At 39.7% G+C, this 18,090-nt stretch overlaps 1 protein-coding gene across 6 annotated transcripts in view; it reads left to right on the top strand.

Annotated features, from left to right (window-relative positions):
- The window catches only part of LOC118001978 (protein SERAC1), a 59,102-nt gene that overhangs the window by 25,574 nt on the left and 15,438 nt on the right, over window positions 1-18,090 (top strand). For 5 of the 6 annotated variants that reach the window (XM_034992200.1, XM_034992197.1, XM_034992199.1 and 2 more), the window contains 5 exons: window positions 1,122-1,253; window positions 3,966-4,087; window positions 5,095-5,223; window positions 13,854-13,967; window positions 15,956-16,118. In XM_034992200.1, coding sequence (XP_034848091.1) covers window positions 1,122-1,253; window positions 3,966-4,087; window positions 5,095-5,223; window positions 13,854-13,967; window positions 15,956-16,118 — 660 coding nt within the window. The remainder of the gene's footprint in view (window positions 1-1,121; window positions 1,254-3,965; window positions 4,088-5,094; window positions 5,224-13,853; window positions 13,968-15,955; window positions 16,119-18,090) is intronic. The other variant, XM_034992201.1, reaches the window with a different exon arrangement.

Below are 18,090 nucleotides of genomic sequence, written 5' to 3'. Positions count from 1 at the left end.
ACTTTGTGGATGTATTGCTGTTAGATAATATAATAATAAATATTGAGATTAAATATACCGTTTTCTCTTGATGAGTATTTTGAAATTTTAAATTTGTTAGAAAATCACTCCCATGCTTTCTCATAATGAGAATATTGCATCAATAATGTAGATTTTACAATCAAACAAATCTACAGTATAGAGCTAGCTATGAAAGAGCTTACTTGATCTCTTTAAAAAGTTACCATCATGAAAAAGAGGTGAGAAAATTTTTAAGAATTAAAAGATACTAAAGAGAATCAAATCCTGGTTTTAACGAACGGCTCTGAAGGTATTTTTTGAACACTTGGAGAAATTTGAATATGGAGTTAGACTGGATTTTAGATGGTTTATGGAAGATTTTTGTTAGTGTTCTTGGGTGTTACAATGGCATTGTGAGTATATAGGAGAATGCAGGCTTATTCTTAGGAGATGGAGGTTGACTAAGAAAGGGTCAGATGTTACATCTGCAACTTCCTTTCACATGGTCTAGAAAAAAAATACACATCCATATAGATTAAGTAAATATGGAAAAATAAAAGTTATTAAATATAGCTGTACACATGTGGATGTTAAGGTATTCTTTTAATTCTTCCATATGTTTGATATTTTTCATCGTGAAAAGTTTTTTAGGGAAAAAGAGCAACAACAAATAAGAGACCAGGTTGTGAAAGCAACGTAGTATATAAAACAAAAGCACATGATAACATACATAATAAATACTAACAAAATAATATGACAGAACTAAGAACAAACCTACCAGTCATTATCAATACCCGGAAATGGATTTCAGTCTCTTATTGTAGATTTCAAGTACTTATAAATTTCCATCTTGGGGCACCTGGGTGGCTCGGTCGGTGAAGCGTCTGCCTTTGGCTCAGGTCATGATCCCAGGATCCTGGGATTGAGCCCCACTTCGGGCTCCCTGCTCAGCGGGAAGCCTATTTCTCCCTCTGCCTGCCACTCCCCCTGCTTGTGCTCTCTCTCTCTGACAAATAAAATCTTTCAAAAAAAATAATTACCGTCTTAAATAAATGGAAGGGTAACATGTTTTAACTGTTCGCACTGTTTCTGTTGTCTTGTTCTTTTTCCTTTTCACAAAGACACCTTCAGTACAGTTGATGTCGAGGATCACGAGTGTGCCACATGGCTGCTCCTGAGGAAGAGCCAGTCGGGGGACAGAGCGGCGCGACTGCAGGCCGTGCAGGAAATGTCAGAGACCCATCACTGGCACGGTAACACGGCCCTCCGAGCACCTGCCACTCTGCCGGCTTGCTCCTGATCGCTGATATGTCAGGGAAGGAAAATAATTCAGGGAATCTGAATATTAAAATTTTAAAAAAGAAACTCAGTGATAGAGAAAGTAGAAAACTGCTGGCCTGGTATCCAGATGTGTTTGATAAGAACAGGCTCAAAACTGAGGAAGATGTATTTGTGTAACTTTCTACCAGAACGAAGTTTTACTTGATGAGAGAAACTCTTGGTGCTGATAGTGATAGCCTAATATTATATTTGCATTTTCTTTTGGTTCCTATTTAACGAAATATATTTTATTTATTTTACTTTATTTCTTTTTTTAAAGATTTTATTTATTCATTTGACAGAGAGAGAGAGAAGAGCAGGGGGAGAGGTAGAAATAGGCTCTCCGCAGAGCAGGGAGCGCGATGTGGGACTTGATCCCAGGACTCTGAGATCATGACCTGAGCCGAAGGCAGACGCTTAACCGACTGAGCCACCCAGGCGCCCCACGAAATATATTTTAATTGCTTGCTGCACCATACAGTACTTGTTTTCACTTTGACAATTTACTTGGCTCTAATGCTAATAATGAGTCAAGTGTACCTGATTTGTGTGTTTATTGTTTTTAAAGGAAAATTTAAAATATTTAATTGTATTTAAAAATTGCAAGTTCTACAGTAAAAGTACATGAGCAAGAGTTCAGATCTGCTCTGATTATAGTACAGGGACTAAAATATACTTTATCAGTAGTCATCTTATAAAATGGGGTAAACAAAAAAGAATAGTTTTAGAGAAAAGTATCAGAATAAGATCTTTGCCTCCATACAAGTTGATTGATTGGTGGCTATATATAACTTATAAGCTTGTTCACTGTGGGTGAAGACTTAGAATAAAAATCTTTTTAAAAATCTACCTTCCAGGGGCGCCTGGGTGGCTCAGTCATTAAGCGTCTGCCTTCGGCCCAGGTCATGATCCCAGGGTCCTGGGATCAAGCCCCGCGGGAAGCCTGCTTCTCCCTCTCCCGCTCCCCCCGCTTGTGTTCCCTCTCTCGCTGTGTCTCTCTCTGTCAAATAAATAAAATCTTTAAAAAAAACAAAAAAAACCCAAACTACCTTCCAGGGGCACCTGGGTGGCTCAGTCGTTAAGTGTCTGCCTTCGGCTCAGGTCATAATCCCAGTGTCCTGGGATCGAGCCCCACATCGGGCTCCCTGCTCAGCGGGAAGCCTGCTTCTCTCTCTCCCTCTCCCACTCCCCCGCTTGTGTTCCCTCTCTTGCTGTGTCTCTGTCAAAAAAATAAAATCTTAAAAAAAAAAAAAACCTACATTCCAGGGGCGCCTGGGTGGCTCAGTTAGTTAAGCGTCTGCCTTCAACTCAGGTCATGATCTCAGGGTCCTGGGATGGAGTCCCTGCATAGGGCTCCCTGCTCAGTGGGGAGTCTGCTTCTCCCTCTGCCCCCCCCCCCCACTTGTGCACACACACTCTCTCTCTCTGTCTCTCAAAATAAATAAAATCTTAAAAAAAAAAAATCTACCTTCCAGGACTCCATTTCAGATTTACTACATCAGAAAAATCAGAGTTGGAGCCCAGGCACGTAGATTTTGGGAAAGTTCCCCACTTGATCATAAAGAACTCACCCAGGTCATGAACTGCCATTATTAAAAATAATGCCTGCTTCAGTGGTTGTAATTTTGTTTTCGATACATAGCTTAGTCTATTTGGGCTGCTATAACACAAAACTGTAGACTGGGTGGCTTATAAACAAAATAAATTTCTTTTTTCTTTTTTTAAGACTTTAGTTATTTGTCAGAGAGAGACAGAGGCAGGCAGAGGGAAAGCAGGCTCCCCGCCGAGCAAGGAGCCCCATGTGGGACTCAATCCCAGGACCCTGGGATTATGACCTGAGCCGAAGGCAGACGCTTAACCAACTGAGCCACCCAGGCGTCCCTAGAAATTTATTTCTTACGGTTCTGTAGGCTGGGAAATCCAAGATCATAGTGCCATCACCACCTTGATGTCTGGTGAGGACCTGCTTCCTGGTTCATACATGACCGACTTTTTACTATGTGTCCTCACGTGGCAGAGGGGGCAAGGGATCTCTCTGGGTCTCTTTTATAAGGACAGTAATCCCAGTCATGGGGGCTTCCAGAAGTTCCCACCTCCAAATACCATGACATTGGGAATTCTGTTTCAACATATGAGTAGAGGGGGACACAGTCATTCAGAGCAATACATAAAGGCTGGACTGGTTAAATCATGAAGGCTCAAACAAAGTACCACCATCTGAAACCTCACATTATTCATGGACATCAAGAGATGCAAAGCACCACACCATACCAGCGACAGTAGATCTCAGTGCAACCTCAGGTTTTTTAAAGTAGTGATCAAAACAGTTTTTAAACGCTAGAATTATTACAAAGAAAAGGAGAAGAAGTTAAATTGGTTCTGACCTATCAATTTTCACATTTGAAGTTCAGTTCTTCAAAAGGTTAGTTAGACTGCGATACGCTTACATATATGTTGAGAATTATGAGATCAGGCGTGGAAATGTTGGATATCTGGCTTACCAGTAGTGTAAATGCAGTTGTGATTATGAAAAGAGACGTGGGAAATTTTGAATCACAAATTTATAATTTAAAAATTAAATGTTCATTTAATTCTTGAAACAACTATAAGCTAATTTGGGTGCTAATAACATACTTTTACAATAGATTACCAGTATAGGATAATTGCTCAAGCCTGTGATCTGAGAACTCTTATTGGTTTGGCACGAAGCAAAGAGAGTGATCTTCGCTTTTTTCTTCCACCACCTCCTTTGCCATCTTTAAAAGAAGTAAGTAAATAAAATAGTCCAGTGAGTGAAAAATAGATTAATATATCATCTTCACTTTGGGTGCAAAGTAACCATTCGAAAAGTAGTCTGTTGGCTACTTTTCACAAGCAGGTAAACAAGATGTAAACCTGAAATTGTAGTTCCTATACAAAGATTTCTTGATTTATCAGGAGATGTTTCTCTTGTGTTATTTTCCCCTTTTGGGCATTGTGAGTCTTTATACACCAGAAGGTAACTTCATAGCCAATCAACATCGATGAATTAGGCCCTAGTTCTAATATTGCTGTAGATCTGTTTTTCTCAACACTTCTGACATTTTGGGCCAAATAATTCTTTGTTGTGGAAGGTTGTTCCGTACATTGTAGGATGTCTAGCAGCATCCCTGGTCTACTCACTGGATGCCAGTAGCAGTCCCCTCAGTTGTAACAACCACAACTATCTCCAGATACTGCTGAGTATTTCCTGGGGTGCAAAAAAGCTCCTGGAGAACCACTACGTGTAGATATTAACATATCACTCTGCATAGGTTTTTACTAAACACTACATATAGATATTAATGTATTACTCCACGTAGATATTAATTACTAACCACTAATAGGTATTAGAGTGTGCTTCTTCAGCACCTTTCCAAGGCTTTCCTAGAAAACGAAAATCTGAAAACTTGCAATCAGTTATTGAAAAATAGAAAAATGAATATGCTAGATGTAAGTTATTAGAGAAAATCAGTAATGAGTTCTGGATTTATAGAAGCAAGGTTTAGTTAGAGTGTAATAATCCATTTTGAGTCAAGAGCTAAACTTTGCAATAGGGCTTTCAGACTGAGGTAGCAGACATAGAAGTACAGAACTCATAATTGATTCTCTATGTCCTTAGGTGGGCAACAGTTTTCAAGACTAAAAGCACTAATTTATCTCTGCTCTTTTGTTTTGGCTTTGATTCTTTGGGTACTTTTGTTGTATTCAGTTGTTGAGCTTAATTATGAAAAATTTCCTTTCCTTTTATTACAGGATTCTTCCATTGAAGAAGAGCTCAGACAGTTGCTGGCTTCTTTACCTCAAACGGAGCTAGATGAGTGTATCCAGTATTTTACATCTTTGGCTCTGAGTGAAAGCAGTCAAAGTCTAGCTGCTCAGAAGGTTATCTCATTTATTCATTCAGTAAATTTTTTTTTTAATTTTTTTTTTAAAAGATTTTTATTTATTTATTCATGAGAGACAGAGAGAGAGAGAGGCAGAGGGAGAAGCAGGCTCCCAAGGAGCAGAGAGCCCGATGCGGGACTCGATCCCAGGACCCTGGGATCATGACCTGAGCCGAAGGCAGACGCTTAACCATCTGAGCCACCCAGGCGCCCTCAGTAAATATTTTGGAGTGCCCGTCCACCCTTTCTAGGATACTGTGCCAGGGGCCAGCACTTAGAAACTTAGAATAGTCATCCATTCAGGAACAGAATAAACATGTTGGCTCCTGGTCGTGTGCCAGGCACTGTTAGGGATGGTGGGGAGACAGGTAAATAAACAAAATCACAGAATGTATAAGAGAGATACGGGCTACTCTGAGAGCCCTTCACTCTGCTTAAGAAGTCATGTAAGGCTCCATGGAGGTGACTCTGAAGTTACATCTTGAAGAATGAATAGTAGACATTTCTAAATGTTTGTAGTGGGAGGGATTCACTAGAAGTCACGTTCAGCATCTTGCTGGATCCAGAAAGCTTCCTTATCACATCTCCATCATCTCAGACACCACAGCAAGCTCCTTACTTGTCTCTCCAGTTGTATGCCTTCACAGCAGCCAGAGTGATTAAAAAAAAAAAAAGACGTGAATTAGATCCACTCATTCTCCTGCATTAAGCCTTCCAGATAGCTTCCCATTACATGCTAAGTCTGAGCCCTTTTTGTGATCAAGGCATTGACTGGCATTATTTATCAGAGTGGCTCCCCTTGGAGTGGTGACGAAATTGATAACAAGGTGCCAGTAGGCAGTCACAGGATGTAAAGTTTGTGTAGTGGCAGATGGTGTGCAAACAAGGAGACCGAGCACAGGTCAGCATGCCCAGCTGTATGTGCCATCTTGTCAGAGTTCTCAAAGTGCTCTTCAGGGTCCTTCACACCTTTGGAGTAAGACTATCTTTACACGGGAAAGCCATTCTGATTGAGGGCTTTATGTTCTTTTATGTCTTTCACCTCTTTGATTAGGTTTATCTGGCAAGGAAGAAGTCAAGCTTTCACTGTTTGCAAACAGCATGCTACTCCATATAGAAAACCCAAAGGACTCCACCAAAAAATTGTTAGAACTGATACATGAATTCAGTAAAGTCACAGGAAACAAAATCAACATACAGAAATCTGGTGTATTTCTATACACCAGTAATGAAGCAGCAGAAAGAAATTAGTCAATCCCATTTATAATTACACCCAAAACAATAAGATGCCTAGGAATAAACCTAATCAAAGAGGTTAATTCCTTTAAAAAAAACAAAAAACAAAAAGCACATCTTTAATTAAACATTAAAAAAATATTTAATTTAGTTTCAGTTCTGAGGCCCCATCTCATCAGACCAGTAAGCAACTCCATTTTAGTTGTTCTCATCTCCTCTCCCACCCTGCCACCCCGTCACCCTCCCCCCGCCCCCCATTTAGTTAGGCTTCTCAGATTTTTTACTTACTAAGAAGTTGTGAGTGAAGAGATAGGAGGGGTGTCCATCTAGTTTTTACAGATCTGCCAAAACTGCCTTGTGACAGTCTCCAAGCACCTTTCAAGGGGCAAAATGCTGCTTCTGTACAAAACTACCTCCTCAGGAGGTTACTTAGCCTTAGCAGATAACCTACACAGCTGTTTGGTTTTAGAGCAGAGCTTCTTAACCTTTTTATGCCATGGGCCCCCCCGCCCCCCGGTGGTTTAGTGAAGTCTGTGAAGTTATTTCTAGATGCATAAAACACAATACATAGGATTACAAAGGAAACCAATTATATTGAAATAGTGTTATCAAAAATAATTTTTGTGGTATAATACAGTACTTCTTATTGATGCATTAAATAACAATACATTTAATTAGCAATAATCACTCCTCGGATACATTTAGAACAGGAAAGTTGAAATTTATTTTTAAAATATTTTAACTGTTTTGAAATAATTTCAAACTTCAAAAATTGCAGAAATAATACATTTCACTAAGATTCACCAATTATTACTATTTTGTCCCATTTGTTTTCTGACCCCCAATTTACTCCCCATCTCTCTGTAGATATATTTTATATGTCTGTTCACACACATTTGCTATTTTCCTCCCTGAACCATTTGAGAGTTAGATGTAGAAATAATGTCCTATCACCTCTAAAGACTTAAGTGTGTTGTATTTCCTGACAACATGGACCTTCTGAGATAATGACCACAGTACAGATATCAAACTCAGAAAATTAACATTGATAGAATACTGTGATCTAATATAGACTCGATGTTTGAATTTTGCCGAGTATCCCAGTAATTCTTTTATGGTAGCTTATTGTTTGTTTTTTTGTTTTAAATCTGATCCATGTCTAGGATGAAACATTGCATTTGATGGTCATGTCTCCTTTTATCTGGAAAAATGCTTCAGCCATTCTTAGTCTTCATGTCATTGACATTTCTGAAGAATACAAAGTAGTGGTTTGCAGAATGTTCTCAATTTAGTGTGTCTCACGTGTCCTCAGGATTAGAGTCGGCTTATGCATTTATCGCAGGAACACAGCAGAGGTGATCTGTGTCCTTCTCACTGTGCCACATCCAGAAGCACATGATGCCAGTTGGTCCCCTTGTTGCTGATGTTAACTTGCCAGGTTTCTCTGCTTTAATGTTAATATATATTTTGTTTATAATGAATATAGGATCTGAGGGGAGAGGGGATGTTTGAGACTATTAGTCTATCCTGTTCCTCTTCAAACTTTCAGCCGTTGGTTTCAGTATCCTCTCAATGAATCGTGCCCAATAATGGTTATTCTTGGATGGTTGCAAGATAGTGATCTCCCCCCTGCCCAACTCTAACCATCCCTCTTTACTTCTGTCTACTGTAAGGAAAAGCTTTCCTTCCTGATCCATGGATCCAGGGGCTCATGGATTATTTTATTCACTGGATTATAACCCAGTACTACTATTACTCATATTGATGCTCAAAGTGTCTCAGAATTGGTGTGGAAACCCCTTCAGGTTACCTCCCATGCATTTTGGAATTGTCTCCATTATTTTTTGAGTACTTCTTATTTTCTGGCATTAGAAAACATTCCAGGCTCCATCTTAAACTTTCTCTGCTCCAGCTCTGGAGTCAGCTGAATCTTCAAGAAGCCCTGGTTCCTTCTAAGGAAGGAACAACCAGTGGTTGTTAGAAACCACCTTTTGGGTGTAAGCTTGCTCGTTGCTACTGGGGTTACTTTTAGACCCTTCCAGTGAAAGAGTTGGGGAAAATTACAATTTTGTGTGGTTCAATTCAATGTGTAAATTTTGCTTCTTCAAGATATCACTGTGAATGCTGTTGTTGCTGGGCTGAATAAGAATATTAAACTGAGGACTAGTCTGTCCATGTATGGGTCTCAAGTAACTGCTGGTAGGTGGACACTAGATGGCAATGTCAATTCTGGGTTACCAGTATGAGGATGTGCAGTTGGCATTCAAAGGAATGAAGATCCTAGTCTTATTTTCAGAAAGCTGCAGCAAATGAGATGTGATAGGAAATTATTTGTGTTCTCTATTGCTGACAGAGTCACACAGATTACCACAGTTACTATGGTTTATTGTCTGTGTTTATAATTGAATGCAATGCAGAATTTCTGTGAGATGTCAGGAATAAAGACATAACGTTTTCCCACCCAAGCATATGCCCTCCCTACCCTGAATTCTATCTACCCCAGGCGCTTAAGGATGACCCTGGCTCAGCAGTTCCTATTTTAGAATGAACACCATTTCTAAGCACAGTTGGTTTGCACAAATTGCAGAGTTCTGAGGTTGTAAATTGTTACGCAGAAACACCAGAGATTAGCTTTTACGCACGTTAAAACAAAGGGACCCACAATTAGATGCAGTATCAAGACACTCTGTCCCCCCTGCTCCCCACCCACCCCGGCAGTGATCTGCCTTCCCTCCTTTTGTTCCTTCTGCTCATTGGGAGAACTGGGTCAGAGGGAGCAAAAGCACTTCCCAGGTTTGCTGTGCCCTCCTCCACAGCTACGACCTTGGCAGCCATCCGTTATCTGCCCTGGGAGTTTGCTGACTACAATCTGCTCGGAGTCTGGGGGACAGGGAGGGGTGGTCCTTGGCCTTCCACCATCCCAGATGTTACCATCAAGATTGTTCCTTCTTTGGTGTCAGGATCCAGCTTTCAGTCTTGTTTTGTTTTTTTACCATCTGGACACTTCCAGTCAGTCAGCTTATCCCCAGTTTCAACCTTTCTTAAAGGACTTCAGGTGTCTGTGACCTAGAGCCTAAGGAAGCAACAACCAGAGATGCAGAAGTTTGAACGTTTTAGATTGTGTTTGCTTCTTCATCTAATACAACAAGCTGCCTAGAGTCAAGAGAACAGTGGATGTGGTGCATTGAAATGATTTCCCATCACAAAGCTTTTGTGGTCTTGGCTTAAGGATAGTCCAGCTAAAAATCCTGCAGTTTTGTATTATCATTTGCCCCTGTAATATCCTAGTCCCTCTGAAATCAGCTTAGGTATTAGGGTCTGAAGTCCTTGCATCAAAACACTTCTGACATCAATCTGCATAAGTGTAGCAATGTGTTATGATTGAGAGACACCAACAGACTTGGTTTAAGGACTGGATATTTCTTTCATGACAGAGGATTTGGAAACCTACACAAATACACAAAACAAGCTTGCTTTCACATAGTTGGACAGGCTTCCTCGGTCCTGTGGTTCCCCATGATGTACAGCTGTGCACATTGAGGATTTTTTGTTGGAGTGAACCCATCATTGTCATCTGCAAACTCCCTGTACCTCCCCTTCTCCCAACTTTGGTTGTGGGTAAATCTCATCAATTTTAAGTAACAGAGAAAGCAAACACAGCTTTTTTCTAAGTTTCTAGGAGAATGGATAATCATTTTCAGATGTCACATCTCTTAGCAGCCCTTGGCTTCAGCTTACCTGAATCTGTTTCTTCACTGCCTTTCTGACTGTCCCCTCCCTCATGCTCACTGTCCCTCACACTCACTATGCTTCAGCCACACTGGCCTTTGCTCTCCATTCCTTGAACTTGCGAAGTATTTATCTGCTCGTGTTCCCTCCACCTGGGATTCTCTGCTACCAGCTTGTCATATGGCTGCCTCTTCGTCCTTCAGCTCTCAGCTTGTCACCTCCTCGGAGAGACCTTCCTCTTTATCTCAAATGTTTATTGCATATATTGCCCTTTATAGCATTTAGCCCATTGTATAATTATGCTTTATATTTATTTGTTTACTTAATTCTCTTACTCCCTTCCAGTAGTCTATAATATTCTCCCCAGTACCAAATACAGCCTCCCACACAATATATTCTCAATAAATATTTATGGAATAATGAATGAATCATGACATTGTTAAAAGAGCCAGCTGTGCACAAACTTATACATACTTAAGTAACAACTCGCATATGTCTATTATGAATCAAAGTATTTTTGTATGACAGACAAAAATGGAGATATTGTTTAATTGGAGTGTAGGTTATATGGTAAGAAAATATTATACATTAAGTCATTTGGTTGTTATAAACTTGTTGAGATGCATTTGAAAAATACCGTGTTAATCCACAGTAATGTTGTGTCTCAAATTGAGTATCGTCATGAGAAAATTATACATAAAATGCTTTGTTACACATGTGATTAATAATATGGATATAAATTCTTTAGTAACTTTATTAGTTGACCTTTCCTCTTATGCTTTATTATTATTGCCTTCTAATTTTTATACCTTACCCTTATTACTGTTTTTAACATTGTCACTCTTTCTTTTCCTCTGCATTTCTTTGATCCTTAAGAAATTGTTTTTTAGTTGCAATTATGGAATTTGATGTGTGGCATTTCTTTCTTTTTTTTTTTTTTTAAAGATTTTCTTTATTTGACAGCAAGAGCGAGAGATGGAACACAAGCAAGGGGAGTGGGAGAGGGAGAAGCAGGCTTCCCGCGGAGCAGGAAGCCTGATGCGGGGCTCGATCCCAAGACTCCAGGATCATGACCTGAGCTGAAGGCAGATGCTTAATGACTGAGCCACCCAGGCGCCCCAATGTGTGGCATTCCTTAAATTTTTACAAATTTATGTAATCTTGCTCTATCTTAATCCAGTGATAAAGCAGCAGTAACCTATGTGTATTTATTTTCATGTTAAGAGTTAGAATACAGGGGTGCCTGGGTGGCTCAGTTGGTTAAGCATCTGCCTTTGGCTCAGGTCATGATCCCCAAGTCCTGGGATCAAGCCCTAAGCCCTGCATTGGGCTCCTTGCTCATTGGGGAGCCTGCTTCTCCATCTCCCTCTGCCTCTGCTTCCCCTGCTTGTGCTTGCTCACTCACTCTCAAATAAATAAATGAAATCTTTAAAAAAAAAGAATATAATCCATATGACCACACCATGAGTTTGCACCTTTTATTCATTCCTTTTTGCTTGTGGTTTTTACTACCATACAATCTGCCAGTTCATAAATAACTTCAAAGCTTTGCTGATGAGGTTGGAATTGGAACTGTATTCTTATATCCCACTTAGCAAATGATCAAGAAAAATGCAGAATCCTGGGTCATTTTTTCTCCTTTTTCTTTCCTTGAAGCATTTAGCTTAGAAAGAGGTCAGATGATTTGAGGGTGTGAGATAGGGAGAGGGATTTGGGGGAGGCAGGTTGTGGTGGTAGATCTTTAAGAAAAGGTCCCCACCCCTCAGTTCACTGTTTGCCCTCATGTCTGCTAGAGGAGAGAGTGACTCTTAATGAGTTAGTCCCTCCCCAGCCCTCGATTTCAAGAGCATCAATGGTTGAGATTCAAGCATGTTTAAACTTGGAAAAACAGAATGTTACATCAGAGAGGAGGGCATGAGTAAGAATTATAGAATAGCCAAACATTTTGTTTACTAGGTTTCCTGAACCATGGGCCCTATACATTAGCTCAAAATGTGGAAATTTATGGAATATATTTCACACTGGGCTTTCTATACACATTTTTGAAAAACATTACCTTGTAGTTGAGCTCTTTTACCAGCAGGTGGCCTGTAGGCACAGTTATGGCCCCTTGTTCCAATACAAAGCGCTTCAGAGGAGGACTAGTGATGAGTCTTCCTTCCATCCCTTCCATCTCCCCCACCCCAGCAGACACACGCCCTCATGTAGTTATACATACTCTTACACAGATTGTAGCTTATGATACACTCTTCTGCCCCTTTTTCTCACTTGAGGGTTTATCTTGGAGATTGGTATATATCAATATATGAGGAGACTCAGAAATTTTCATGTTCATATAGCCTTCCATTGTACAGTAGACCCATCATGATTTAACCAGCCTCCTGTTGGTGGCGGTAGGTAGTTCAGTCTTGCGCGCTTACAAACATTACTGCCGTGAAGGAATCTATTCTTGCGTCACTTTGCCCTCGTGGGTCGCTCTAGGGCACAGGTGCTTGCAGTTTAGACACAGCTGTCCTGAGTTGTCCTCCACAGAAGCAGCAGGGTGATAGGAATGCCTGCTTCCCCCCCCCCCCCATAAACTGTTCTTTGTCATGCAGTGTCACCGTGCATGCTTCTCGTAAGAGCAGCGTTGGGCATCGTGTCGTAGATTCCCCTTCCTAGGAACTTCCTGTTGATGACTGTTGCTCATTTTTCTGTAGCATTGTCACTGTTTTTGTCACTGATTTGAAGGGAATTGTATACTAGTGACGTTAGCGTTTCATCTATGGTAAGAGCTGAAATTTTCTTTTCCCAGTTTTTTTCTTTAATTTTTTTATTATGTTCAGGTGGCCAACATAGAATACATCATTAGTTTTAATGTAGTGTTCAACGATTCATTAGTTGTGCATTACACCTGGTGCTCATCACCACATGTTCCCTGTTTATTCTTCTATTTCACTATCTACGAGGGCTAGTATACACTCCTGTCTCATGGTTTTCCTAGCTCTTCTGCTTATTCTTCCATATGAACTTGAATTTCAGTTTATGAAGAATTAAAAGCTCTCATCATTCTTATCGGTTATCTTCATTTTATTTATTTTTTTTAATTTTTTTTAAAAGATTTTGTTTATTTATTTGACAGAGACACAGCGAGAGAGGGAACACAAGCAGGGGGAGTGGGAGAGGAAGAAGCAGGCTTCCCGCCGAGCAGGGAGCCCGATGCGGGGCTCGATCCCAGGACCCTGGGATCATGACCTGAGCCGAAGGCAGATGCTTAACGACTGAACCACCCAGGCGCCCCGGTTATCTTCATTTTAAATTTTTCCAGTAATGCCTTTTCTCTCTATTATTATTTTGATTAATAGACTTCAGGTAGACTCTACTCTAACATCATCTGACAGTAGAACATTATGGTCAGCCTGGGCTTTTCTGGTTAAAGAATTGTGTGTTAGTCTTCATACTTTGAGAGAAGAGGACACAGAGGAAAGAAGTAAGAAAGACATAAAGATTGCCTCTTCTAGAAATGAGTCCTTATGTTTTCTGTTCTAGTAAGCAACAATTTGCATAACTAGTTCCCTTTCAGCTTCCAAAATATGTCGTGTATAGCTCAGGGATTTTTTTTTTTTTTTTTTTGTCAAAAAATATGAGTCACTCTTTTTAGTAAACATCTTAATTATCTTTCAGGGTGGCTTATGGTGTTTTGGAGGAAATGGACTTCCTTATGCTGAAAGTTTTGGAGAAGTTCCTTCAGCTACAGTGGAAATGTTCTGTTTAGAAGCTTTGGTAAAACATTCTGAGGTAACTTACATTTTAAAAATGTGGTTTAGTTTTTATGATCACAGTGAAAAAATTGTACATGTTGGCTCAATCAAGGGAAGTAATCCTCATTTTTTGTAAAAGAAAAAAGCTTTTTGCTCGTTTTAAAATTTCTGCTTTTCCCCCCATTTAATTAGAATTGATAATCATAATTTAGCTCCAATACATGTATTTCATTTTTGCCAAGTAGTTCTAAAAATGTATTTAATCTTAATGATACATAAAGAAAACAACCCATTGTCTAAATACAGCATTGACCTTTGATCTATGCTATCTCCTGCCTTTCTCAGATCATTTTTACAAATAATATTACCAGGTAGTTAATTTTCAGTAAAACATCTGCTAGAGATGCAGCATATAGAAAAAAAGTAAATATTTGGATGACCATACTCTTGAATTTTAACCAGAGCATGTATTAGTGGTTTTTAAATTTTTTGGCATTTATGACAACTTTTCTGTCGTGATCATAGTTTGATTTTATTTACTTATATTTATTTTAAAGATTTTATTTATTTATTTTTAAAGAGAGCGAGAGAAGGGGGAGGGGCAGACGGAGAGGGAGAGAGAATCTCAAGCAAGACTCCATGCCGAGAGCAGAGCCCGACATGGGGCTTGATCTCAGGACCCTGAGACCATGACCTGAACTCAAATCAAGAGTTGGATGCCCAACTGAGCCAGGTGCCCCCTGGTGCACTCTTGATTTTAAAAAGAAAAAAGCAACAAACTTTGTGGTGCTCAAATATGAATGCATAAAAATCACTCGGGAAGCATGCTTAAAAGTGCGTATTTCCTGGTTACCTCTAGCAATTTTAATTTAGTAGATGTGGGGTTATGTCCAGAAATTTGCATTTTAACAGGCATCCCTGGTGAGGCTGCTGGAAGTGGTTCATCCCACATCATGAGAAACCCCATCCTAGAACTCTTAAACTCTCCAGTTTAATTTTGGGAACCATTAGTCATGGCTCAGAAGCATCTTTGGTCATCTCTAGTTCCCACCAGTGGAGTTAGGAATTGAGTACAAAACAGAGGTATTAGCATTGTAGTTCAAAAGGGCACGTGGGAATATGAGCTGGAGTTTTTGCGACTTCAGACTAGTTTCTGAAGTAATAGATGCATCTTCAGTGGAAAGTACAGTGCGTGGAATACCTTTCCAGAAACCTCTCAAGTCATTACGTATCTCACTGAGGTATGTCTAAAAGACTTACTTTTAAATGCACTTAAAATGTGATAAAATTCAATAAAAATTTGGAGAATGGAAATTGTTGCATGTATGTGACATGGTGTCCTGTTAGTGAGTACAACTGGTGATGGGAGGAGGCCAAGGCCGTGCCAGTGACCTTGGCACCTTGTGACGACTTACAGTAGGATTACATATTTCCCTCAGCTTTCTTTTATCTCTTTTCTCCATTAAAAATTCACATCCCTTTTTATTTTTTATTTTCACTACTTGATCTTTCTCTTTAAAAACTGTTCGGAGAGCCCCATAGCTGTGGACTTGGGTGGGGTGGTGTGCAGGGCCACAAGTGGTGCTTCTCTCTGGGAGTTCTTGTGTGCAGAAGCAAAACCTGCCACTTATATGAAGTTTTCTTTCCCCTGTTACCAGGTGGCAGCTTTCTCAAGCAGAGAAAAGCTCTTTAAGGTAGTTTCAAGCCAGCCAAAGTATCCCTACAAATTGAAACAATTCTATAAAAATGACATCATCAGGTTATACATCCCACCAAGAGCTAAACAGAATAAGAATAAAAACTTCAGAAGTCCTGGGGAGATATGCCTTTATTTTTTCAGTGATTTTGAATCACCTCTCACATAGATAGGGGTTTGCTTATTTATTTAAGTAAGCTGACATGAGAGTTGTAGGTAGGTCTCTGTCCTTGAGCAGGAGCCCCCTGGCTGTGCCATCAGCATACTTTGTCACCTGGTTAGTGAATCTGTGCAACATAAAGTGAGCTTTCATTGATTTGTTGTGCTAGATATCTACACATTGTGATAAAATTGAAGCAAACGGAGGCTTGCAACTACTTCAGAGGCTGTACCAACTTCACAAGGATTGTCCTACAATACAGAGAAATATAATGCGTATCATTGGAAATATGGCTTTGAATGAACATCTTCATTCTACTATAGTTCGCTCAGGTAACACCTTTATATGCTGAGTATTTTGGATTTGGTCCTTTGTTCTTCTCCCACCTCCACCCCTCATGATACATTAATTTTTTAATAGACTTAAGACTTTGCTTAGGGTTACTTATGGGTCCTTAGAGCATGTCATTTTAGTAGGGGCACGGAATCGCTTGAGACATGTGGATAATCCACATTGAAGATAATCGGTGTGTGGATAGTCACAGGAGAGCAGTTTTTGCCATGATGACCATCTAATTGTTTACATCATCTTTGATATGATTTGGTTAACCAAGAGGTGTACTCGGAGTTTAATTCGTGATTTTCCCCCCTTGCAACTAATAAACTGATGGTGGGGAGATACTTAAGACCATGCAGATATCCTGCTCATCTACTGAACATTCTTGCCTCATCTAGTCTTTAGCATGATGGTTGCAAAATAATGGTTTTCTAACTGCAGCACGCCTTCCCCATGTGCTTTTCAGCATTTGGCATTTTCTTGTAAGCAAGAGCCTGCCCTTCTCTCTCCTTCCATCTGTCTCCCTCCTTTTTTCCTTCTTGACTCCCCGCCCCCATCAGTATGGGTACATAGATTCTTGGTTTTTTAATGGTTTATAACTTATTACTGTACTTCACATTTGGTGCCAGATTGTCTCAGTTTTGGTTAGTGGGAGCCCCATAGACTGGCTCCATGTGTCCTTGCAATGTGCCTACCTTATTTTGGGAGGCATTCCTTACTGTCTGGAATAACAAGATGTTTCAGGCTCATCTCTCTGAGGAGAAATGCAGGTAGATTTTAGTGCAGATTGATTGGTAGAGACCAGGATCTGGGTGCTTGGTGTCCTTATTGGTCCTGGAGTGTCTGCTTCTTGGCTCTTTCAGTGGAAAACGCAAGGTGATATATACAGATACACACACACAACTATGCATACATATGTGCTCATTTTATTAGCGCTATTTATTATTAGAAACTATGAATTCACATTTTTTCTTGTGTCCCTGCTTTTATTTTTGTTTACGAGAGTTTTGATCAGTAGAAGTTTTTAATTTAATGAAGTCTCATTCAGGGATCAGCCAACTTTTTCTATAAAGGACTACTTATTATGGGTTTTATTTGTTCCTACTTTTTAGATTCTTAAAGTAGAAACTTAATCACTGATTTTAACCTCTTTTCTTGTTTCAGTTACCTGTTGCTGTGTATCAAACACAAAATTCATTGGTTAAAATAGTGGTCATATATTTTCCTCATCAATCTGAAACTTGGGCAAGATTTGATAGTGAAGGCTTACATCACTCTAAGCAGCATTAACTGGAGCATCTTAGCTGTGGGGTGAAGGATACACTTTGAAGATTGCTCGCTTACCTGGCTTGCAAACTGGTACTGGCTCTCAGCTGGGACTGGGGACATTGGCTCCTTTCTACATGCGCCTCTGCATGCAGCTTGAGCTTCCTTTAAGCATGATGGCTAGGTGTAAAGGGCAAACGTCCCCAGAGAGGGCCAGGTATAAGCTTTTTTCCTTTTGTAATCAAGCATTGGAAGTCATTTCTGCCATGATCTATTGATTAGAAGCTAGTCACTAAGCCTGGCTCACATTCAAGGGGAAGAGATTTGGAAGGGGTGTAGACTCATCACCTCTTAATGGAGAATAGTGTCAAAGAATTTGAAGACATGTTTTCAAATCACTACAATTTTGTATTTAAAGTGGTAAATTTCCTCTAACCTGCTTTAGATGCATCCCTCACATTTTGGATATATTGTAGTTTTATCATTATTCAGTTTGATATATTTTCTAATTTTCTTGTGAATTTTTTCTTTGTCTCATGGGTTACCTAAAAGTGTGCTGCGTAGTTTATAAATATTGTTTTCTAGGTATCATATGTCTCTGATTTCTAATTTAATATATCATGTGTTCAGAGAACATACCCTATAAGATTTTAGTCTTTGGGAATTTATTGAGATGTACTTGATGGCCTGTTGTATGGTCTG

The sequence above is a fragment of the Mirounga leonina genome, unplaced genomic scaffold (assembly GCF_011800145.1).
Source record: "Mirounga leonina isolate KUSES-001 unplaced genomic scaffold, KU_Mleo_1.0 Mir_55, whole genome shotgun sequence".
Lineage (NCBI taxonomy): Eukaryota > Metazoa > Chordata > Mammalia > Carnivora > Phocidae > Mirounga > Mirounga leonina.
This window is presented reverse-complemented; position numbering and strand designations above follow the sequence as displayed.